Here is a 23,903-nt window from a genome sequence, read left to right as displayed (position 1 = left end):
ATTCTTATATAGTATATAGAGCTCCTTTTGGAAAAGGTTTATTATGATGATTAACTCACAGGCTCTTCTTCCCTGGAAAAATAGGCTGCAGATTTGAGGCTCAGTTGCCTTATCAGGACATACACCCTGATTCTCCATTTCTCATTGCCATGTCACATGGGGCTTATAAATACGGTGTTATGCATGCGTGGTGAGTGCAGGCTTTGATTTAGATTGTCTGATTCTTTACCGACTCCTGTACTTAACTAGATAACATGATGAAGTTACTTAACTGTGGCCGTTTCCTTGTCAGTAAAATGGGGTTGAAAATTCTTGTACCTACTTCAGTGAGTTTTTGAAAGGACCAAATAAGTGAATAATGCATGCATGGCATCCTTATAGAACCTGATATACAGTAAGGACTCAATGTATTTGTTCAGAGTACCTGAATATTAATTAATTAATTCCATGAGTATTGTCTCTGTCATTAAGCAGCCATTTTCTGTGCCTCTAATTTTCATATTATAGGTTATGTACAGTCTGTACATCCTGGTGCATCCGTTCCTCACCAGACATATCTTTTTTTTTTTGAGACAGAGTTTTGCTTTGTCTCCCAGGCTGGAGTGCAACGGTGTGATCTTGGCTCACTGCAGCCTCCGCCTCCCAGGCCCATGTGATTCTCCTGCCTCAGCCTCCTAAGTAGTTGGGATTACAGGTGCCCGCCACCACACTGGCTAACTTTTGTATTTTTAGTAGAGACAGGGTTTCGCCATGTTGGCCAGGGTGGTCTCGAACTCCTGACCTCAGGTGATCTGCCCACCTCGGCCTCCCAAAATGATTTTTTTTTTTTTTTTTTTTGAGATGGAGTCTCACTCTGTCATCCAGGCTGAAGTGCAGTGGCACAATATTGGCTCACTGCAACCTCCGCCTCCTGGGTTCAAGCAATTCCCCTGCCTCAGCCTCCCGAGTAGCTGGGACTACAGGCATGCACCATCACACCCAGCTAATTTTTGTATTTTTAGTAGAGATGGGGTTTCGCCATGTTGGCCAGGCCGGTCTCAAACTCCTGACCTCAAGTGATCTGCCTGTCTTAGCCTCCCAAAGAGCTGGGATTACAGGCATGAGCCACTGTGCCTGGCCTATACCTTTTACACTCAAACATTGCTGCCTGACCCACGAAGACTGTTAAGAAATTTACAGATTGGGCCAGGCACAGTGACTTATGCCTGTAATCCCAACACTCTGTGGGGGCAAGGCGGGTGGATCACTTGAGGTCAGGGGTTTGAGACCAGGCTGGCCAACATGGTGAAACCCCATCTCTACTAAAAATACAAAAAATTAGCCCGGTGTGGTGGCACATGCCTGTACTTCCAGCTACTTGGGAGGCTGAGACAGGAGAATCACTTGAACCCGGGAGGTGTAGGTTTCAGTGAGCTGAGATTGTGCCACTGCACTCCAGTCTGGGCGAGACAGCAAGACTTTGTCTCAAAAAAAAAAAAAAAGCCAAACAAAACAAAAAGTACAGATTGAGTGGGTTTGCGGAGGGCTTCTCGGTGACCTCTGAGCCCCACTTCTCCCTGCGTGCCTGAGCCCCCAGCCCCCGGCTCTGCCCATGAATGCCCTCCCCCAAGAGCCACAAGCTCCAGAATTACCCCTCACCTTGTCCCTTCTCAAAGATCATATGGCTTCAGCACTGCTTAGTGCTGTCTCCCTCTCCCACTGGGAAGAAAACTATGAGGTTAAATTAAATGGAGATCAGCTGCTTGAAATATTTTATACTGAGGCGTGACCTAACCATCATAACATGTTTAAAAATAATGGAGATTTTGCGTTTTACATGTTGTTTTTGTTGAAGGACTTTCTTTTCTGTGTAAATACCACTTTTATAAGCAGATCTCCTATAGCTCTTCCCACTTTAAAAAATTGACTTAATTTTTACTCTGTTTTTGTGCCTGGACACTGTGATTTTTTATGGTTGTAATAAAAATGCACAGGCTGAATTCCGATTTTTTTCCCACTCAATAGTATATCCAAATATTTTGAGATGTTAGCATTTTTTAAAGATGAGGTTGTCCTAAATGCCTACCAGTAAGGGATTGGTTAGATCAATTTAAAATGGTGACATAAATCTGTATGCAGTGTCATAGAATGATGTCCAAAACATATGGTTATGGTTTTTTTAAAAGCAGCTTACAGAATACCATATTGATGTGGGCCTTTTTCTGTAAACGTTTGGATGTGTTTTATTTTTATAGAAAAATACCTGTAAGGATGATCATCAAAATAGCACCAGTGTTTTTCTCTGTCGTAGGATTTCAAGTAATTTTACTTTTTTTCTCCACGCTTATATCTGTCTATTCATATATATATATTTGTTTTAATGAAATGCATATTATTTTGATGATCAGAAAAAGGCAATGTTAAAGTGGTTTTGTTTTGGGAATGGAAAAATAGAAAGTTTGGATTAGTGATAAGCCTGCTGCTGGGGGAGAGGCGGCGGGTTGGGGGTAGAAGCCAGGGCACAGGTGGAGGGTGGGGGTGGAAGTGGGAGAGCGAAGAGGGCAGGAGGAGGGGGCTTGACAGCCAAGGGATGCTGGAAAGAGAAGCCCGCACCCTGGATCTTACAGATACCATTCCCATCTAACATAAATCAAAGTGTTACTTTTCAGAAGCCTTTTGAACAGTGGCTCAGAAGGTGAAAGTGAGGGTATTAGACCAGTCAGAGAAGGATACAAAAGCATCAAGAAAAACTCAAGTCAGGATTGACTAGAAGTTGGCCAGGCACAGTGGCTCACACCTGTTATCTCAGCACTTCGGGAAGCTGAGGCAGGAGGATCCCTTGAGGCCAGGAGTTTGAGACCAGCCTCGGCATGGTGGCGTGTACCTCAGCTACTGAAGAGGCTGAGGTAGGAGGATCATTTGAGGCTGGGAGGTTGAGGCTGTGGTGAGCTGTGGTTGCACCCCACTGCACTCCAGCCTGGCCCACAGAGCAAGACCCTCTGTAAAAAAAAAAAAAAAAAAAAAAAAAAGGATTGACTCTAAGTGGAAATGTAACTTCTTACTTCTAGACATTAACTACACAAGGCACATGGATGAAATGGCCTGTGGTGAAATGCTTGTTGAAATGGTGAAAATTTGAAAAATTTAAACCCCAACACAGTAGCCCATTGCTGCCCCATTGAGAGGCTGTGGAAATAAGTTACCCAGTCAGCTTTTGGGTTTGGGTGAGATCTGTTCACTTTGGTTTTCTTTCTTTCTTTTTTTTTTTTTTTTTTGAGATGGGGTCTCACTCTTGCCCAGGCTGGAGTGCAGTGACATGATATCTGCTCACTGCAACCTCTGCCTCCTGGATTCAAGCGATTCTCTTGCCTCAGCCACCCGAGTAGCTGGGATTACAGACACGCACCACCACGCCTAATTTTGTATTTTTAGTAGAGACAGGTTTTCACCATGTTGGCCAGGCTGGTCTCGAACTCCTGACCTCAGGTGATCCACCTGCCTCTACCTCCCAAAGTGCTGGGATTAGAGGTGGGAGTCACCGCGCCTGGCCCACTTTGGTTTTCAAAACCAAAGTAGGATGCCCTGCCTCCGCATCCCTTCCCAGGGGTGCAGTAAGCAATCAGGCGGTGGGGACAGGGCTGGGTGGTAACATTGAGGGGTTCTGTGAAGTTCTAGGACTTGATTGCCTGGGAGAGCCTCTTGCTCAGGGCTGGTAGGCTGGGGCGGATGGTGTGCTGGGGCGGATGGTGTGCTCAGGGCTGGCAGGTTGGGGTGTCTTCCTGCTGTCCCATGGAAGATGGATCTGTTGCTGCTGGTGGCTTATCAGCACGTATTTGTTAAGCTGGATTTATGCAAAGGGTAGGGGCAGGAGAACCCAGAAAATGATAAATGACAAAGCAATGATAAAAAACAAGAGGAAGAATGACTAATTGTTATTTATTGAATACCTGTGATGTGCTAGGCCTTGTGCTACATTTGACCTTCTAATCCCACTAGTCCCCTCCATAGTCCTCTTTATGGATTCTATCTCTGTCTACACCAAGCAGCTGAACAACTCCATTTCAGAGTTAGTGAGGGCAGAATTGGGATTTTGACACAGGTCTTTCTGAATCCAAAATCTGGGCTCTTAACTATTGTGCTCTACTATCTCTCAACAAAGAGGTACAGGCAGTGAGTGCTTCAGGTGTGAGGAGGAAGCAGCCAAGAGGAGTGATGGTAGAATGGGGAGGAGGAAGGAGGAGGTGAGGCTGGAGCAGGCTCTCAAAGGAAAGCCAAGGCAGATGAACAAATGGAAGGCAGAGCAGATGGCTGGAGTGCAGGCAAGAAAGGACATTCAGAGAATCAAAGAAAGCGGCTACTACGCATACTGCTGCACAAGGGTTCCTGGGCCAGATTGCCCTGGGAAATGCTAGGCTGTTTCTTTACTGTTTCTTTATTGCAGGACTTGTCAGAGCCTTCATATGGTATTAATGAGTTACATATTTCTCTACCAAATACATTTGTTGATCTTGGAGAGTATTTAATGGAATAATATCCTTAATATATCCTTTAGGACATCCAGGGCTATCATATTAGTTTGGAAAGTTGTGATAATCAAATGTGGAGAGGCAGGGAGGATTAGGAATGCCAGCTTAAAGAGTTAGACATTATCCTTTAAGCAGCAGAAGGCAATGGAGGGGCTGTGGTGTGTGCGTGTATGTTTGTGTGTATATGCCTGGCTATTCTAGCTATGGATAGTGGGAGGGGAGGAAGGGGTTTTGAGTCTTGAGGCTGAGGATCCAGTTAGAAGTCTCTCCTACAGGCTGGTGGCAAATGAGAATATGAAGCTCTTAGCAGCATTGGGAGTAGAAATGATGGATTTAATAAAATAGTAAAGGAAAAAGCCAACAAGGGGCTATAAGGAAAGGTGGGGAGTCTTTGACTGCAGCCTGGGACATAGGCAAGTATAGAGCTTTCTCCTGGGCACCAGGTTTGGCATGTTGAATGGGAGTTAATCATGCACTATGTAGGTAAAGATGCAGCCTCCCACCTCCCACCCTGGGGAGAAAGATTTCAGCAGGAAAAGTAGATCTGAGTGTCGCCGGAATAGAAGTGGCTGCTACAGCAGAGATTTCCAAGAAAGCAAGAAGAGCTGAGGCTTGCACTGGGAGCCTGGAAGTGAAGCCATGTCACAGAAGCATGGGGAAGAATCCGTGGATACAAAGGGACTTCAGAGAACACCCTTAAAAAATGAGAACTCTGAGGCCCGGTGAGGTGGTTGGGAGCAGCTGGAAGCAGCCCGTCGGGTTTGTGGCTGAGCTGTCAGGGAACAGTCTCTTGCCTCCTCACTGCACTTTTCTCCCTTCTGCTTCCTCTTAGTAATATATGTACAGCCATTTGAGCTTTACCTATTTGCATGGGCTTCAGTAGAGCTGCAGGTGGCCTTCCTAGCAGGTGTGGCCACCAAGTACCCAACAGATTTCAGTCTGTTCTTGTCTTCGTTGCCTCCTCGGGGTAGTGAAAGGGCTGGGGAGCCTGTTGGTCCTGTCCCAGGGCTGTCCTCTCTGCATCCGTGCCCCCTGGGCTTTGCATGGGGGAGGAGCCTGGAATCTCGCTCTCTTTAAGGCTGGAAGCCAGGATGGCTGCCTGAGACTGCTGGCTATCTGTGCCCTCTCCTCTTGCCCGGGCTCAGTCTGGGGCAGAATGTGGCCCAGGGCCTGCTTGTCAGCACGTGGCTAGGGTTTCCGTGTTAACGTTCCCAAATTGGGATCTCAGAAGATCAAGTGTCCGTGTTGTCTGATCACGCTGAGCCTTCTCGAGCGGCCAGCTGCAAACCTTTCAAAGGGCTGTGTGTAATTGGCTTGGGAGATGCTGCGGGGGACTGAGAAGGGGACAAAGAAGTCAGTTTTTAAAAGGAAAAAAATAAATGAACATAACAGTCTTGGGCCAGTTGGGTGGGGCATGGTGCTTGGGCACATTGAAACCCCTTCCTCTTCCCTTCCTATTTTTCCACTTCCAGAGGCCCCTTTGGCTAGCGCCGTACTGACCCCTGCAGACCCCCTCTGTGTAAATACAGCCTCTATCTCCCACCCACTTCTTCATTATGCATTCCTTTAATCTGACCCATCTCCAGGTTGCCAGCTGGCAGAGACTCAGCAGATTCCAAACCCCAGCTGGTGCCAGAGTGTTTACACGGGCCAGGGAAGCTTGGCAGACAACCTGCCCCCAAGCTACTCAGCTGTAGGAAAAGGTAGAAAGACTCCTGGAGATAAGTGGCCCATTTGTTTGCAGACTTTCCCTCCTCCCTCATTCACCCTCCCCTACATGCCCACCCTCACTCCAGTTGCTGCTCTATCCTGTTAACGTTAGAAAGAATCCCTTTGTGAAAGGGTGGTAAATGGCTAGGGACTAGCAGCGTAATCCCTACATCCAAGCGACCCTGTGTGGCACTCTGAGCACATAAAGGTAAAAGATCCTTTGCCTTCCGGGCTGAACAGATCAGATATTAATTAGGAGACATTATTGGTTAGTGTAGAGCCAGTCCCCATTCATAACGGATATGTTTTTCCAAAATAATAAAGCTATGTGATCGAGTGTTCATGAAGCCGGGACTCATATTTGTCACTGCAGCCTGAGGCCAGTGGTGTCCTCAAAATCCTATATTCACCTCCTCCTGCCTCAGTAAAGGCCCCCTTGAAAAACTCAGGCAGGAAATTGTTCGTCCACCACAGTGGTTTATCTTGATCTGAGTTTGTGAGAAGCCAGTCCCAGGGTGTCATGCCTAAAGAAAACCATTTCTGACGCTGGTTATCAACACTGTTGGTCCTTTGGAAATTAGATGGCCCATAAAGAGTGGCGATTTGTCTGCCTCCCATGCGTTTCATGAGGGGTAGTACCAGGATGTGTGTGGAGGATAATTTTGCTGGTTTAAAGTGTCCTATTCGGTTGGGCATGGTGGCACACTCCTGGAATCCCAGCACTTTGAGAGGCCAAGGCAGGTGGGAGGCCAAGGCAGGTGGATCTCTTGAGGCCAGGAGTTCAAGAACAGCCTGGCCAACATGATGAAACCCCATCTCTACTAAAAGTACAAAAATTAGCCGGGTGTGGTGGTGCATGCCTGTAATCCTAGCTATTCGGGAGGCTGAGGCAGGAGAATCACGTGAACCTGGGAGGCAGAGGCTGCAGTGAACTAAGATCTTGCCACTGCACTCCAGTCTGGATGACGGGAGTGAAACCCTGTCGCAAAAAAAATAAAAATAAAAAATAAAAATAGTGTCCCATTGCCAGCAGTTACGTTGATGAGGTTAATTATTATCATATGGTGTACATATCTCCATCAGTCAGGGTCCCAACAGGAAACAGGTGGGGTAATTGAGGAACGGTTATGTAGGCACTATTAACAAGGGCGTGGACTGGCTCAGGGGAAACAGATAAGGAACAGTAAAGCATTCTAAGGCTTGCGAACGTGGGGAGATATCCCTAAGCTTGAAGGGGCTGAGGATAGCACGGATCTAGAACTAAGAAGGAAGGGAGAGAGGAAATACCATTGAGAGCTGTGGTTGAAGGGGAGGGGCTGGAGCTTTGGTGGAGGGTTGCAGTGACTGCCAGAACTGTCCAGCAGGAAAGGAGCCAGGTGATGAATACCCCTTTCATGCTCTCTCATGTTCTGCAGATTCCATCGGAAGCCCACTGAAGTACTCCATAAAGGTGAAGTTGTCTGTTCTGGGACACAGGGTAGGATGGAGCATTGTGCAGCCCATTAGAACTTACAGATGCTATTCTGCCTTCTGTTTGACTCCTACCTCATATATGACAACAGGCAATCAAAGGGTGGCAAAGCTAAACTGATGTCCCTGAAATACTACCATCTCTGAGAATAGGACTTTTGGACAGACGTTTGCTGATTGTAATAAGCCAAATAGTGCAACACATCTAACTTTAAGCTACTCTTGCCCTGATTTCTGGTGAGATTTAGAATCACCATTGCTTCTTAAAGTGATGGCACATTAAATGCTTCCACTTCCATCTTTTGGCTGGTTCAGATAATACTCAAGCACCACTTAAACCCATTTCCTTCTCTTGCCCCAGTGATTTGCACCCTAGCCCTCAGGGACCAAGAGGAGTTTCTGGTGCAGCATAAATGGAATTCTAATCACCGTGTCTAATTACTACTAGTCTTTGAATATCTGTATCCAACAGGAAATGGCTTTCTTGACTGTTTCACATGCAGGAGCTTGGACTCCCGTATCTGTTAGGTAACTGATGAAATTTAATTTTTTAATTATGAAATATGAGATGGTTTTTTAGAGTTTTGTGGCTGAAGAGACTTTCAAATTTTATGTTACGATGTTGCCTCCTTTATACTTTGAGGGAGACAATCATTTCTTTATCTTGGCTTGAATCATTGTGGGAAGCAAAGCTTTGAAATGCGCACCATGCTGGAATAGATGGTATCCCCATTGATGAACTCAGGAGACAGACAGTTGATTTTGGGCAGCTTTTGGAAGGAAGGAAGGGAGGAAGGGAGGGAGAGAAGGAGGGAAGGAAGGGAAGGAAAGCTTTAAGGGGTCTGAGGGCCAGATATCGTTTCTTCCATTTTAGACTAGTTCATTTGAAACACATGGGCACAGCTGAGATCTGAAGTTGGACCACACAGTGGACAGCCCCCGTAAAGCCGTCATGACTATCCTAAGCTAAACCATTGTATCTCTAGGCCTTCTCCAGTCCTTTCTCAGTGCCATTATGATTCTGTTCTAACCCTCACCTGCCCCCTTTTATCCACTTTCTGTACATCTTTCTGGCTCAAATCACCGCCTCGCAGAAATCTTCTCAGCGAAGGTCCAGAAATCTCCAAACCCAGGGCACTAACAGATGTTTTTTGGGTCTCTCCTTTGTGCCAAGAACACTGTGGGTATGGAGATAAATAAAGACATGGTCTTTGCCCTGGAGAAAGCAAAGGAGCTTCCACTTGCCCTTTGCCTAACGCTGTCCTGATCTATGACATCTCTTGTCTTAAAATGAACCCTTTATGCATCAAGGTCTCATTTTGATCATTAGATCTTAGGCACATGGTTCAGGTAGCACGGTGATTAACAGTCCAGATGTCACGGTCAGATGGATCTTGGATTCTAGTCCCGCTTCTGGGGCTTATTAACTGTGTGCCTTGGGGCATGTTGCTTAAGCTTTTTGGGCCTCACTTTTCCGCACATTAGGGCCTCTGGGAGCATTAAGTGAGATCATTTCTGTAAGTGTTCAGAGCAGTTCCTGGCAGGTGATAGAAGTTCAGTGAATAGTAGTAATGTAGCAGTTCCTTATAGAGTTGGAGGTTAGATGAGGTAATCCTGTTTGGCGTTTAGCACAGTGCCTGGCATTTCATAAGATCTCACACGTTAGATGTCATTGTCGCTCCTTGCAGGGTTGCTGAGGATTATTTGATGTGATTGTGTAAAGTGCCTTTACCTTGCCCGGCTTGCAGTAAATATTCAAAGAAGAGTGGTTGGTTTTATCGTCTTCGTGATAATGGAGTTGGAGTAGATGTATAGCCTGACTCTGGATTCTGGTCCTGAGCCTTTGAGAGAAGGAAGCGGGTCTCGTAATTGCTTTCATCTCCAGTAGCATTGTGCCTTGCCCAGAGCATGTGCTCAATATTTTGTGATTGAAGAATTGATTTTTAAAAATGTTTATATTATTTTGTTTTGTAGGGACAGTGCTAAACAAAGACATATTACTAGGGTGTGAAAGTGTCTTACCAGCCAGCTTTGTGCACATGAACATAAGCACACAAACACACCATACTTCTAATGCTTTCCGTGACATATCTGTTTAGAAAACCCTGTGTGGCCATTGTCAGATCTGGAATTGCCCCATGGTTATGGCAGCAGTCACTGTGGCTGTAGAATGTGAATATGGATCCTGGCCCATGGCCAGGTGCTTATCTGCATGTCTGTGGGTTCTGATTCTGAACTCTGTCAGTCCAGCCGACGCAATAAAGGCTGACAGGCTGAGAGGAGACCGGAGGCCTCCCGTGGCCCTCCACCCCTTTGGCACCCTGACAGTTCTCCCCCTGGGAACGTGCAGAACAGTCATCCCTTGTAAATCCATCTAGGTGGCCCTGCCTGTCCCTCTAGAGAAATGAATGAAAGTAAAGTCACAGCTGCTGAGAGTGGCAGTGTAGCATCGGTTCAAAAGAATTGATTAAATAGCAGAAAATTTCCCAGCCCCTTTGCGAATATAGTGGAGGGAGGATGTTAATTTTGTTTTTGCCTCTCTCCCCTCTAGCTCCTCTGAAAGTACATTAATTTATGGGGTGTTTATTGAGCGTCTTCTCCATAGCTGGTGTGTGTATCAAGACAAGGTGTCCGAACTGCACAAGCAGCAGGGGTCTTGGGGAACTGAGAAAGGGCGTGGTCTTAACAAAAGCTGCCCAGGCCCAGTGCTCCCTCTTGGGCATCCCTCTCTGCAGCCCTGGATCTCAGTTCCTGAAGAAATACCCGTTGGATTGGTGTAATTCCCAGGAGATCATCCTCTCTAGGTCCCCTTGTTTTTCTGCATGTCCAACCACATTTCTCTCCATGGTCCTTCTTGTCACCACACGTGGTCTAAGCTTCTCCCGCACCTCCCTGACTGTCCACTCCTCTCTAGCTCCCGAGCTCTCTGCTTTCCTTCAGAGTTGAGCTGCTAGACCGAGCAGTCCACACTTCTGTCTCCACACTCCCACTCCATGCTCACCCATACACACCAGCTCTGCCCCTCCTTTCCTCCAGCTTTGGCAGCATTTACCAGTGACCTCTGGTTTACAAATCTGATGGACACTTCACACATTCATTCCATAAATATTTATTAATCCCCACTATGTGCCAAGCGCTGTTGTAGGCACTTGGGACCCATCAGAAAACAAAACAAAAACCTGCTCACGGGCTGCTCACATTTCAGTCCTGAGTTGACTGATCCTCCCTGGGGCATCTGCAGGTGTGCAGCTGACTCCTTACAATGGTCTCCTGCCTGGGCTGCTGGGCTCCTTCTGGGTTTCCTCTGGCCCCTCTGACTGTGCCTTCTCAGCGCCCTTCTCCCCTCTCACACCCCCAGCCATCTACAACACCCTGTGAATATCTGTCATCACCCCTAGCACATTTTATTTAAATTGGGCATTTGTGTGTCTGTTTCCTGAACAAGACCTGAGCACCACTTTTGGCCATTCCCTCACCTTAATTAATTGTGCCATCAAGTCTTTTGAAAATTGCCTAGCACCACCCCAGGTCTGTTGCCACTACCTAAGTCCAGGCCTGGATGATCTCTTCTTGCAGTAACCTAAGTCTCTGTGCTGCCTAGCTCACCTCCCGTCTCCAGCCCTTTCTCTACACTGTGAGAAGAATGAGATTTGTGCAATGGAAATCACCTTGGGTTGTCCCCTGCTTGAAAACCATCAGTGGCTACCTTTCATGCGTAGGATGAAGTTCAATTTTTGTATCTGCTGCTGTAAAGGGTCCTTCATAGGACCTGCCTTCTGCCAACCTTCCAGCCTCACTACCGTCCATACACAGGCCCCTCATTTTCCCAGGGAGTCACATTTCTCCCTTCTGTCTGCTTTAGTGCATGCAGTTCCCTCAGCCTGCAGCACCCTTCCTGCCTCCTGTTTGCCTCTTCAGCCCTTCAGAGTGCAGATCAGGTAGAACGTTGCTGGTGAAGTTTTCCCTGGGGTGGGGCAGCCTCAGTTCTCACAGTCAGGAGCCTCTCCATCCTGAACCGCCTGTACTTGCCCTGTGAGAATGATGATTCTGTTGTGTTGTAAATGACTTTTTTGCATACTGATTTATCTGTCTGGGCTGCACATTTGAGCGGTGGTACCATTCCTACCTGGGATGGTGGTGCTGGGTGTGGGGTTGGAGCAAAATTCCTGAGTGTGGGAGTGGGGGCAAAACATGAAAAGCAAGGTAGGGCCACCTTGGAGTTGGAATGTCAGCATAGGTCCTGATTCTCTCCTGAGCAATAGGGAGCCATGGAGGACTATGGAACAGGGCTTGTGGAATTTTAAGATGGATCTGTTGTCTTTTCCGGAGCTTGGTCAGAGGGAGATGGCAGAAACAGCACTTGGGGATGGTTCTTCCAGCTGCCCTTGGCAAGGCCATGGCCTTGGTTCCTGCTCGGGGTATGTGTGCAGTAGGTGGGGGTGGGGTTCATAGCAGTGACTAGGAGAATGAAGGAAGAGAACCATGCTCCCAATTCCTCCCCTACTCCTGCAAGGCCTTGGCAGGAGAGCTGCTTTCCTCTTTCCTTCTCTTTGTGTGTGTCCGCCCCTTCTTATGCTCTTACCCTGTGATTTTCTTACAGAGAGATTATCTGTGCTTCTTGGCAAAAGCTTAAGGTCATTCGTGTCCCAGGCAGTTCCTGTCCCTTCTTGTAACCCCCTGAAAGAGACTTACTTAATGGGCCTCGGGTGGGGGACACCTGGCCTCCTGGACCTTGCTCCAAGGCCTGCATTCAGCACCAAGTGGGGTTTTGCACATTGAGCCATGGCCGAGGGTGTCTGATGCCTCCTGTCAACCTCTGAGACCCAGCTGTGAGTTCAGATGGGGGTCCAGCCTCTCCGTCTGATTTTTGGTTTTCTTCCTGGGCCACCTTTGCCCTGCATGAAGTCACCATCAGATTCCTGGGATGCTAGAGCTTGGAATGGAGACTAGCCTAGCAGGACTGAGAAAAAATCACCAAGTCTTTTTATATTTTAGTTAAAACCCACTTTCAAGTTAGTCTAATGAGATTTTATACGTATATAACTGTGTATGTGAGAGAGAAACCTTGGGATATGGTATTTAAATATTGACATTTGCCCAGGCTTTGTTTATTTGGCTTAGGGGTATGCGGAGACTGGTTTGTGGCAAAGTGTGGGGAGTGTTTACCTGAGGCCCTGCCTTTGGTGTTAGATTTGTATCTCCTGTTCATCTGTAGCACATTTTCCCGGGAACTCTTGCCTTTTATGTTGTTATTTTTCTTCTCCACTTTGAAGATGATTCTGAATATCCCCTTGTGAATATTATTTGCTGACAAACAGAGACATTTGAGTGCTGGATGTTTTTCATTAATGTTCTTGGCCTTGGTTTAAGACGCTGGAATCAAATCATCATCATGAAGTTCTGCTTATCGGGTTCCCTCACGTAGGTGGTCATTGGCCGGTCTTTGTAGACTCGAGCAAGATGGACTCAAACGCCAGTGCCGAGTGTGTTAGGATGCATTTCCCACAGGAGGAGGATGCACTGCTGTAACAGAGAGTGGCAGGAAACCAAGGTGATTCAGAAGTGAGACACACATAGCAGAGGTCCCCAGCCTGACCTTGACTTCTAAAGCTACTGGAATGGTACCATGGCCAACTCCATGGGACCCCTCATTTAAGCTCTTTTACTGACACACTCCTCCATGGAGTAGGGGTAGTACGGAAACTAGGACACAGAGATCACACATCTAACATTTTAAAAACTCGTATTTTCACTTTCCGGCCTCAGTTCCCTTAGTTTAATGATAGGCGGAGGTTGACATCCAGGGTCAGGGCCTGTCTTTATGTGCCCCTACACAAATACCCAGAGGAATTTGAAGGCTTCCTGTGAGAATTGGCCTGCAGCCCTGCTGACGGGCCTGGTTTATGGCCCCCGGAGATGGCTTCACCCTGCTCCATCGCTGTGTGAACTCACGGTTCATTTTCTTAGCAGGCTCTAATCCACGTGCCTAGCTCTTCAGTCAAAATGTGGGGGTCAACATGCTGATGTTTGAAACTTTCAAGGTGGTGGAGAATAATTTGAAATGGTTGCAGCAGGTCACTGTCTGCCAACTCTGGCTTTCTCTAAGAGCAACAAGCAAATGAAGGCAAATATACCTGGGTCCTGCCTGGTCCAGCTACCCTGAGTATGTGGAGACCTTGAATAATCCTTTTATTTCCCTGAATACCAGGAAATGCCAGAAGTTCCTTGGGGATGATTCTCCCTGGCACCCACTCTTGTTGCTTGCTGAAGATTAGTGACAGACAGGATGTCGCAGACACATCTATACTGATTGGAATGACCCTCCTCTCTTTTTGCTTTCTGTCTTACGGAGCGAAAACATCTTTAAAAACTACAGCTGAAATGACACTGTGCTACACCGGTGAGGGGTTTCTTTTCTGTAGTCAAGTCTAAAATATTACCTAATCTGAACTCTCCAAAAATAACTCACAACCTAAAATTTTTCACTCCATAATCCTTTCTTTTTTATGTTATTATTTTTAATGTATCAATGATACTGCATCAGAACAGGTGGCTTTTGGCCAAAAGTAAAAACATTTTGTTCTGACCAATGTGTGTTTTACTCATATCCAAACACAACCAGTAATATGAACTCTGCCCCATGATGCAGGAGAAATAAATATTAAGAATGTCACTATTCTGGAAAATTATTTTGCCTGAGCATTTAAAATTTTTTATGTAGTTTTAACTTCCATAAGGAATGGTTTATGAGTATGCTATGCTATCCAGATAAGGGGAAAAGCTACTTGGTGGGGGCAGGTGGGTGTGAGTGAGAGTGAAGTGTATAATCAAGTGGTAAGTATTAGAAATACCTAGTCAGTGCTTTTTTTCAGGGGAGGATGAGAATATATATATTAAGGCTCTCAAAGAAGTAATACATTTACTTCAGCAAATTCATATGTTTTATATAAGGCTATCTATAAAGCACGTAGAAGGCCAAGTTCAAGCTATACCAGCATAAATTGCATAAATACACAGTCTTCTTAAAGTTATAATTAACTTGTGGATATAAAGGCAGCGGGGAAGGGCTTTCCCTAGGCCACCCTCTGTTTTTCAGTACCCGATTAATTTCCCAAATTGGGGATGTATATTATGGCAAGTTCAAGCTTTATTCTCTTTTTTAAAAAGCCCAACTTCAAAGATTTTTTAAACCCTTTATTGTGACTCTTTCTACATTCCTCTGTATCCCAATATAAAGTTTAGACTTTTAAATCAATGACTGTAACAAACCAAGTAATATAATTTTATCGTGGCTATTCAAATTTCGAGTTTTTTTCATAAATACACAATGTCACTTTTAATCTAAAACTGCTATCAAAACTGTTAATAGTGAGTCTATTCAACATCGTGATCACAGGCTTGTAGAGAATCTGTTGTGTGCGTGTTTGTTTAGCTTTGCCTGATTTTTGTATCAAGGCAGTTTTTCAGGTGAAAAACCAGAATCTCTAGGCGTTGCTAAAAGCCACACAGAAAGGTACTGTCAGAACTCTGCCCCCTGCGATTCAGGCGCTCAGCCCTCACAGACAGCCTCTGGCCCTTCAAAACGGAGATTTTCAGAAAGCACAAGTGAAAAGCATCTTTGTTTCAGCTGTATCTGCCTTTTATCGAGCAGTGGAGGGGCTGCAAACCCACGTCCATCACACCCCGACCACATACCTGGCGCATGCAGGTGATCAGTGGGCTTGGGACATAAACACTCCAGGAAAAAAGGCTAAAAGACTATTTTGTTAAAAAAAAAAAAAAAAAAAAAAAACCAAAAATCTCTTCCCCACCAATTGGGTGTAACTTTCCAAGGTTTTCTTGTCTGCCTGAAATTTTCCCATTCACTTCCTCCTCAGAAAGATGCAAAATCAATCTGGGGAAAGCCTTAGTGAAGACCCTTTGGCTTCCAAAAACAGGCCGAGCTGGGAGAAGAAGGGAAGTTTTAGGTACCTAATTTCCCAGCCTCAGCAGAACCTATCACTTGGCTTTACCCTGTGTTTCTCAGGAAGAAAAAATGAGGGTCCTCACTGTCAGTCGTGGGACATATGTGTCTCTGTGTTTTGTCCTTTAGGTGGGAGGGGTGGTGTCCGTGGGACAGAAGTCATTAAGAGCAGAGCTGCTTCTGTGAAAATAAGGCCTTCTGTACCCTGTCTACCCCCGGGGGCTGGTCTGCCCACCCAGCCCCTTCCAAGTGCCAATGCATGGATGTGTCTGCCAAAAAAAAAAAGAAAAAAAAAAAAAAAACAGAATAAACTGAACCAAAGGATTTAATACTTTAAAAGAGAAGCCATGAAACTGCTTTCATCACAGTTCTTCTCTTTTATCTTTGGTGACCAGCTAACAACTTGCAGTGAAAGGAGAACCTATCTGGGCATCTGGAAGCCTAGGTGTACCCAGTGCCTGTGGCTGGCAGGCGGTGGATTAACCCGAGAGGCCTTATTTTCTTGCTCTGTCAGACATAGGTGATACCCAGACCTTATCTTCACAAAGTGAAGAAGCAACAATATATTTTAAACTTCTGGAAAGGCCTCTTAGAAAGTTTGTCAGTGTAAGATTGCGTTTTGGGCATTGGAAAGTAAGTAGAATCAGGTAAAGTTTACCTTTTCGAGCTGAGGGTGAGAAGGACCTTTAAGGACATTCGTTCTGAGCTGCTCCTTTGGCTTTATCCTTCCCGTGCTTATCTGTGAAATGGGGACATGATTAGTACCTATCTTGTAGGGTCATTGTGGGGATGACATGAGATAGATTTATGTGAAGCCCTTGGACTCATGCATGGCACCGAGTAAGCACTCGATAACATTAACTGTTGTTGTCGTTGTTAATAGATGAGTAAACTGGGGTCTAGAGAGGTGAAATGTCCTGCCCAAGGTCACCCAGCTGGCCCACAGCAGACTTGGGACTGGAATCCACATCCGCTATGCTTAGCTGGAAGCAGCTATTTCACCAGCATCCTTGGTCTAGTTGCAGCCAAGAGCTCAGGTTCATGTGCCCCTAATACAGCATGGCATGTGAAACAGTTTTGGTTTGTTATGGCTATACAAGCATGCTCAAGGCCTTTGCCTTTGTGTTTGGTGCCCTGTTTTAGTTAAAAATTTAATGAAACTTTCTCTCTTTCTCACTCTCTCTTTCTCTCTGTGTATATGTGTGTGTGTGATGTGACCCTTCCTACATAATTCAGTGTTCTCCTTTTACATTAGTGTATTAGCACATTGTCACTTTTAACCTTTTACCCACTGAGCTTGGCATTTAAAATGCTATTAAACTCAATAATGTTTCCTATAAACAGCCTTAGAGGGATGAGAAATAATTGGAATGACATTTTTAATAGGCTCCTGGTTCTCAGCCCTGTGTGCTACAGGAACTCAGCTGGTGCTTGCGGAGAGGGACTTGTTAGTGGTTTCATCCCTAGTCTGAGGTCGGGAGAGGGTCATGGAGTGAAGACTTGGGGTGCTAAAGGACCTTTTAAGGCACAGAAGAAGGCTGAAGAAGTAAGTCTGCTCTTGACTAGTGCTTTTTGCTTTTTTAATGGATGGATGTGGTCAATCTAGAAGCTGATCACTCCTTCAGGTGGCTGCAGAAAAGCTTGGAGCCAAATTTCTGGCCACCTTTAGCCAATGAGTAGGACTTCCTGGAATGCATTTTTGTGGATCAGCCTCATTCCTTGCTTCTTTTCTTTGCCTAAAATGCATATTTTTTTGTGTTCTTTCCTGCTTCCATTTTACATTACCATTCTATTCTATGTGCAGTATTGTGTGCCTCCTAAGTTTGTTTTTGGGACAAGGTTTTTAAAAAATCAAGTTGAATGTTGCCTTTTCTGCTTGAATAGTTGTGAGGTCTCGGGAGGCTACTTTATCTCTCTGTGCCCCAAATTTGGCTTTTTCATCTATAAACCAGGGAAACTGACACCATCTTGTTGAGATATGGTAATGTGGGAGCAAGCATGGCTGTTTACAGAGAAAGTTGCACTTTTTAGAATGGTTTCTGCTGCTACTACCAGGGGGGCTAGGGATGGAAAAATACTGGGATCTAGTATTTTTGTCGTGATTATGGCCGTAGATCCTGTTCTCTCAGAATCATGTTCAGAAAACATGTTAAGCATTCATCTGCAGTCACTAAATATTATAGCTGCTCATAAATAGGAATTTATGAGAAACCTACTATTCACTCAGCTCTGGGACAGACCGAGAGAGAGAAGACATACAGAGAAGAATAATCGTGGACAGATGACAGGATGAGGGTCAGATAGCTGAGCACAGCACCGACTCTCTCCTGCTTAGTCGCTGTGTTCATTTAAGCATTTGCTGAGTGCCGCTCTGTTCTGGGGCAGTTTGAAGCCGTCCATGGATGTGCGCCTCAAACAAGGCAAGTCAGATCATCAAGGCAGGTCAGATCCCCACGCTCCTACAGCTTATGTTTCCCCAAGGAAGAGACAGTTTAAAAATAAAGATAAATGCTTTAGAGCTGTACACTTAAAATGGGTGATTTTTTTTTGTTGTGTAAATTATACCTGAATACAGTTGTTAAAAAAGAAAAAAAATCTTGGCCCTCATGGTGCTGACGTTCAGGTTTGCCCTGATACGTTTGATCCTTATTATTTGTGGATTTTGTTTTTGCAAATTCGCTTACTTGCTGAGATTTATTTGTAACCCCCAAATCAGCTTCCTTGGTCATTCACAGAGATGTGCAGAGCTGCAAACACTTTTGGGTTGCCCAACACTCACATTCCCAGTTGAGGCCAAACAAGGCGACACTCTGCCTCCCGTTCCGGCTCTCATCCTGTAGACAGATGTCCTTTTCGTAGTCTCTTTAGTGCCACATTTTTTGCATTTTTGTGCTGCTTTTTGGTGATTTCACTATTTAAAAATGGCCCCCAACTGTCATGCAGAAGTGCTGTCTAGCATCCTAAGCGTAGGATGACTATGATGTGCCTCATGGAGATAGCATATGTGGTTAGACAAGCTTTATTCTGGCATGAGTTATGGCGCTGTTGGCCATGAATTCAATGTTAATGAATCAACAATATATGTTAAATTAGGTATCTTTAAACAGAAACACACATAAAACAAGGTTATGAATTGATCTGTTGACAAAAATGGGACCAGAGGCTTGCAGGAACCTAACCCTGTATTTCTCCCAGGAACAAGGTTTCAGTGTTCACTAATTCAGTGTTTGCAGTGACTTGAGAGAACATAACTCGTGTGAATGATGACAGTTAACTGTATATGTTGGGTGAGGGCAAGAATATATGTAGAGCCCACATACCAGATGTCTATCTTCCTTTAAAAAAAATGCAAAAGTTCTCAGACTTGGCAGCGCATTGGAATGCTCTGGGGAGTTTGACAAAATGCCCATGCCCCAAAGAGTCTGGTTTAATTGGCTGGGGTGTGGCTCAGGCAGAGAGATTTTAGAAGCTCCCCCAGGGATTCTAATGTGCAGCCAGAGTTGAACACCAGTGCTCTTCACATTGAATGATAATGTGTCCTAGAAGTGGACCCTGGCCAACTGAAGGAGGCTCTGTGGGGGCCAGCAGCACCTCCTCATACCCGCCCAAGACCCAGAGCCCAGGGGAGGGTGTCCAGTTGGCCCAGCTCCTGCCCTGAGGAGAGGGTCTATCCCCTCCATCCTCCCATCCCCCGTAGTGACCCCACACACATCCTATGCCCACACACAGCTGGAGAGAGGCTTCCCTCAGAAAACCCTGGTGCCATTAAGAGAGGAGAATGGATGGCAGACAACCCAAGCCCCACAGAGGTCTCCACCCTGTGCTCTAAAAGACATGTGCATTTCTTGAATGAAATCAAGTGGGAGATATGTGCCTAGGCAGGGTAGAGTGTTTGGTTTATGCCTGCCTGCTTTCTCCTGGCTCCTCCTTTCTCTCATTTCTTCCAACTCCTCTGATCTTCCTTCACAGGGATTTCAGGCTGAGAAGATGAGGTTTATTTTCAGAGGAGTCATGTCAGACAATATGAAGTGTTAGGTGGTTGGGCCAGGAATGACCTATCTGAGCGGAGTTCAGAGAGGGAGAGCCAACATGGCTAGCGTGGGCAGGAGGGGCTCTGTGGCAGAGCTGGATTCAGGTGGCTTAGTGCCTGGAAAGGTCTCACAGAGAAGGCCATTGATGGTAGAGGACAGCCTGGATGATGGCACTGGGGGCAGCTCCCACGACAGAGGGGGAATAAGTACAGCTGAGTGAAGCTGACTTGGCTTTTGATTTTTCATCTTAAGCAATGAGCCGTTACTGAGCACTTACTGTGTGCATCTGGGCTCCTTACGTAAGAGGGGCTGCGAGGATAAATGGGACAGGACGGCACAGTCCCTGCCTGTGGGACTGTGAGGAGTCTGATGAGAACTGTGGAGGAGGTGAGAGCCTGATGAGAACTATGAACAAGGGTATGGAAATGATAAAAACAGCAGAGCATGACACAGAGTGCATCCGGCAAGCAGAGATCATGCCCCTCGAACAGCTGGGAATGGCTTCACAGAGGTTACAATTGAGGTGGGTCATGAAGGGATGTGTGAGATTCTAATCAGGAGAGCTGTGTGTGTGTGGTGGTGGGTATAGGAAAGGTAGGACACAAACTGAGAGGGGCTAAAACTCCCCAAAGGAAGTGGTGAGTAGAATATATTGGCTGAAACCCAGCACATCTGTTCTAAAGAAAATACAGGCAGTTGGACAGGAAGGTAGGTCGAAAACACTGAAAAAGGTCTTGACCAAAGGTAATAAGGTTTTAGGGTGGGGATTAGGAAGACCTGTATATTCGGATAGGGCTTGGTGTTTTCTATCACTCCTCTTAGCTAATCTCATTTGGGTTTTTCCCTGCAAGCCTGATAGGACATGTCTAAGGCTGCAGCACAAAGACACGAGAAGTCTCGTCCTGCATCTCTGTGTACAGAGTAAATGACACCCACTGAGTGGGATGGGTCTTGTTGACCAGGGGAGTGGGGAGATTTGCTCTTTAAAGGAGAGGGTTGTCTCTAGAGGTAGCTGAGGATAATAGTGACCTCTCACTGGCATGTCTGGGCAACACAGGGCGTCTGTGATGTATCGTTCACTCATTTCCACGCTGCCTTTGCCACTGTCCAGTGTGTTTGTCCTCCACCCTATCCCTCACATGTGCATCCTTCAAACCTCTGTTAGAGAAGAACCAGCACCCCTTTATTGACAAGGTGTCTCCAGAGGGCTCTTGGGAAAGGCCTGGTCCTGGGCTGCCTCCTCACCTGGCCTTGCTGCAGGTTTCAAACAGTGTGGATGGTGGTTCTCAGGCCCACCTGCACATCCGAAACCTCTGGGGAGCTCTGAACAACGCTAGCAGCTGGGCCAGCGCCACACCAGTCTGTGGTACCCAAACTAGCTGAGGTATTACAAACACCCCTGATTTTATGAACAAGCAGACTGAGGCTCAGCGTATAAGATTACTTGCTGGTAGTTACGTAGCAAGAAAATGGCAGAGCTGGCATTTGAACCCAGGTAGTCGATTCTTGAGTCCAAGCTTCAAACCCCCAGGTTTTGTCATCCCTCCCCTGCTGGCTAAACTGTCACAGTACTGATTTGGCCATTCATAACTAGGTGGCAACCACAGTTTTTTGTTTCACAGCACAACTAAGATTTTAAAGGCAGTTTTTGAAATAAACAAACCAGCAATGTGGGATGTTACTTCTGGCCCCATGCCCACCAGTAAGGTAGATGTGAAATTAGCAGCTGGAATTCTCTGTTTCTGAAGCTCAGGTGTCGACTTTCAGGGCTGCTCTCCAATGCACAGGCAGCCAAAGTGCTGTGGAAACCTCAGCTAGGCCCTAACCTTCTTGAAGGTTGTGACTTTATTTATTAGTTTCTGTCTTCCACAATGCTGATGCACAGAACTAAACTGATAAATATCTGAATGAATGAATGGCTGACAGATTTGTACTATTCACTTGTGAGCTCCTGTCCTGCCACGCACAGCTTGTTTCATCTCATCTGCAGTGAGTACCAGTCTAGATACCATCTGAGTCCCAGGGTACAGGTATTGAGAGGTATGTCATTAAAGAAAAATAGAACAAAAACTAATGCTAACTCTGCATTAGGCAGAACCGTTCAGTCAAGAGGTTTGAGGGTCTAAGATGTAAAAGGGGCGGTTAGCAGCTTCCACTTGTTTCTTTTGATGTGGCCAAAAGCTAAACTGGAACTCTTTTCCTTTGTTTTACAGGTCACAGCCAAGACTGCCTTTCTATTTATTTTACCTCAGTATAACATTAGCGTGCCTACAGCAGGTAAGAATCACTGGTCTCCATCTTCTCCTGGCCCTGTTAACCCTGAAGGACCTGGAAAGCTTCCTTTTCCCCATCTGTGTACAATTTTTTTTTTTTTTTTCCCCATGACGGAGTCTCTGCTCTGTCACCCAGACTGGAGTGCAGTGGCACAATCTTGGCTCACTGCAACCTCCACATCCCAGGTTCAAGCAGTTCTCCTGCCTCAGCCTCACAAGTAGCTGGGATTACAGGCGTGTGCCACCACGCCCTACTAATTTTTATACTTTTAGTAGTGAAGGAATTTCACCATGTTGGCCGGGCTGGTCTCGAACTCCTGACCTCGTGATCTACCTGCCTTGGCCTCCCAAAGTGCTGGGATTACAGGCATGAGCCACCACGCCTAGCTGTGTACAATCTTTTTAGATATTTCAACCAGCCTCTGGCAGCCTCCATCACTGAGATTGCAGTGGTGCAGCATTAACAGCTAAGAACTTCCCTCTCTTCTGCTCTCTGTCTTCTTCATCAGAAGAGGACCTGCTGCACCATGTGGTGCTTTGTGCAGCTCCTACTCCTTTCTCCAAAGCATCTAACATTGAGTTCAGTTGGAGATAGGATGTGTGAGGCATCATGACCATTGATCTGTTCTCCAGAGCATGGCTTCCTTTTAACATTTTCAGAGGAGAATGGGCAGGATGTTGCGTTTTGATAGTGCATGGAAGCATGGTTGGGGCCCAGGGTGCTGCACTCTGACTGGGTTGGGGTAAGGACCAAACCTCAGGCCCAGCCACAAGTCTTGTCACAGGACTGTTGTTAAGGCTCACTGACTAGAGCTGCTGCATCACAAGCTTCCCCCATAGTGGCTGAGCATTTCCAAGCACTTACAGGGAGCCCGGCCAGCATCATGCCAGGTACCAGAGCGGCCTCACAGGCAGTTCCCAGTACAGTTGAGGGGGCTACAGCTCAAGGAGCAGCAAGACCAGGCAGGTAAATCGTTGAACTGGACAGGGGAGAGGGTCTATCTAAAGGAGTAGCTGCTGCTCACTTCCAGCCAATTGTCACATAGGAGTGTAAAACCTGTGAGCCTAAGAGCTTCCTTTTCCACCCCCTACAAAAGAATCCAAAGAAATCTCTTTTTAGGTAGAAATACTCTGATTTTTAAATGTTGCCAACTAATTTAGAAATTCTGCAAACACCATGCGGGTCAACATTGTGTAAACCAAACCAACACATCTGAAGGCTGAGTCCAGCCCTCGGGCACAGGTCTGCAACTTTGGGGTTCTCCGATCCCGCCACCAGCACCCGATTATCGCTCCTTTCTCAGTGGCAAAGTCCTGGGCGGCCTCTTGATGAACAAAGGAAGGACTTTTGTTTGCTGAACCTAGTTCTTTCCTCTTTATTCTTTTTGTTGTTGTTGTTTGTTTGTTTGTTTGGATGGAGTTTCACTCTTGTTGCCCAGGCTGGAGTGCAATGGCGCGATCTCGACTCACTGCAACCTCCACCTCCCGGGTTGAAGCGATTTTCCCGCCTCAGCCTCCCAAGTAGCTGGGGTTACAGGCATGCGCCACCATGCCAGGCTAATTTTATATTTTTAGTAGAGACAGGGTTTCTCCATTTTGGTCAGGCTGGTCTCGAACTTCTGACCTCAGGTGATCTGCCCACTTTGGCCTCCCAAAGTGCTGGGATTACAGGCGTGAGCCACCATGCCCAGCCTTTTTTTTTTTTTTGGATGGAGTTTCGCTCTTGTTGCCCAGGCTAGAGTACAATGGCACGATCTTGGCTCACTGTAACCTCCACCTCCCGGGTTCAAGTGATTCTCCTGCCTCAGCCTCCCAAGTAATTACAGGTGTGCACCACCACGCCCGGCTAATTTTTTGTATTTAGTAGAGAAGGGGTTTCAGCATGTTAGTCAGGCTGGTCTTGTGCTCCTGACCTCAGGTAGTCTACCCGCCTCAGCCTCCCAAAGTGTTG

At 46.3% G+C, this 23,903-nt stretch overlaps 1 protein-coding gene across 1 annotated transcript in view; it reads left to right on the top strand.

The window, feature by feature from the left end:
* Positions 1-23,903, top strand: part of TRAM2 (translocation associated membrane protein 2) — an 82,678-nt gene that overhangs the window by 19,366 nt on the left and 39,409 nt on the right. The window contains exon 2 of the mRNA XM_003833155.5: positions 21,893-21,956. Within this exon, the coding sequence (XP_003833203.4) occupies positions 21,893-21,956 (64 nt within the window). The remainder of the gene's footprint in view (positions 1-21,892; positions 21,957-23,903) is intronic.

Source organism: Pan paniscus, chromosome 5, assembly GCF_029289425.2.
Source record: "Pan paniscus chromosome 5, NHGRI_mPanPan1-v2.0_pri, whole genome shotgun sequence".
NCBI classification, from domain to species: Eukaryota; Metazoa; Chordata; class Mammalia; order Primates; family Hominidae; genus Pan; species Pan paniscus.
Note: the sequence above shows the minus strand (reverse complement) of the source record. Positions and strands in the feature narration are given on the sequence as shown.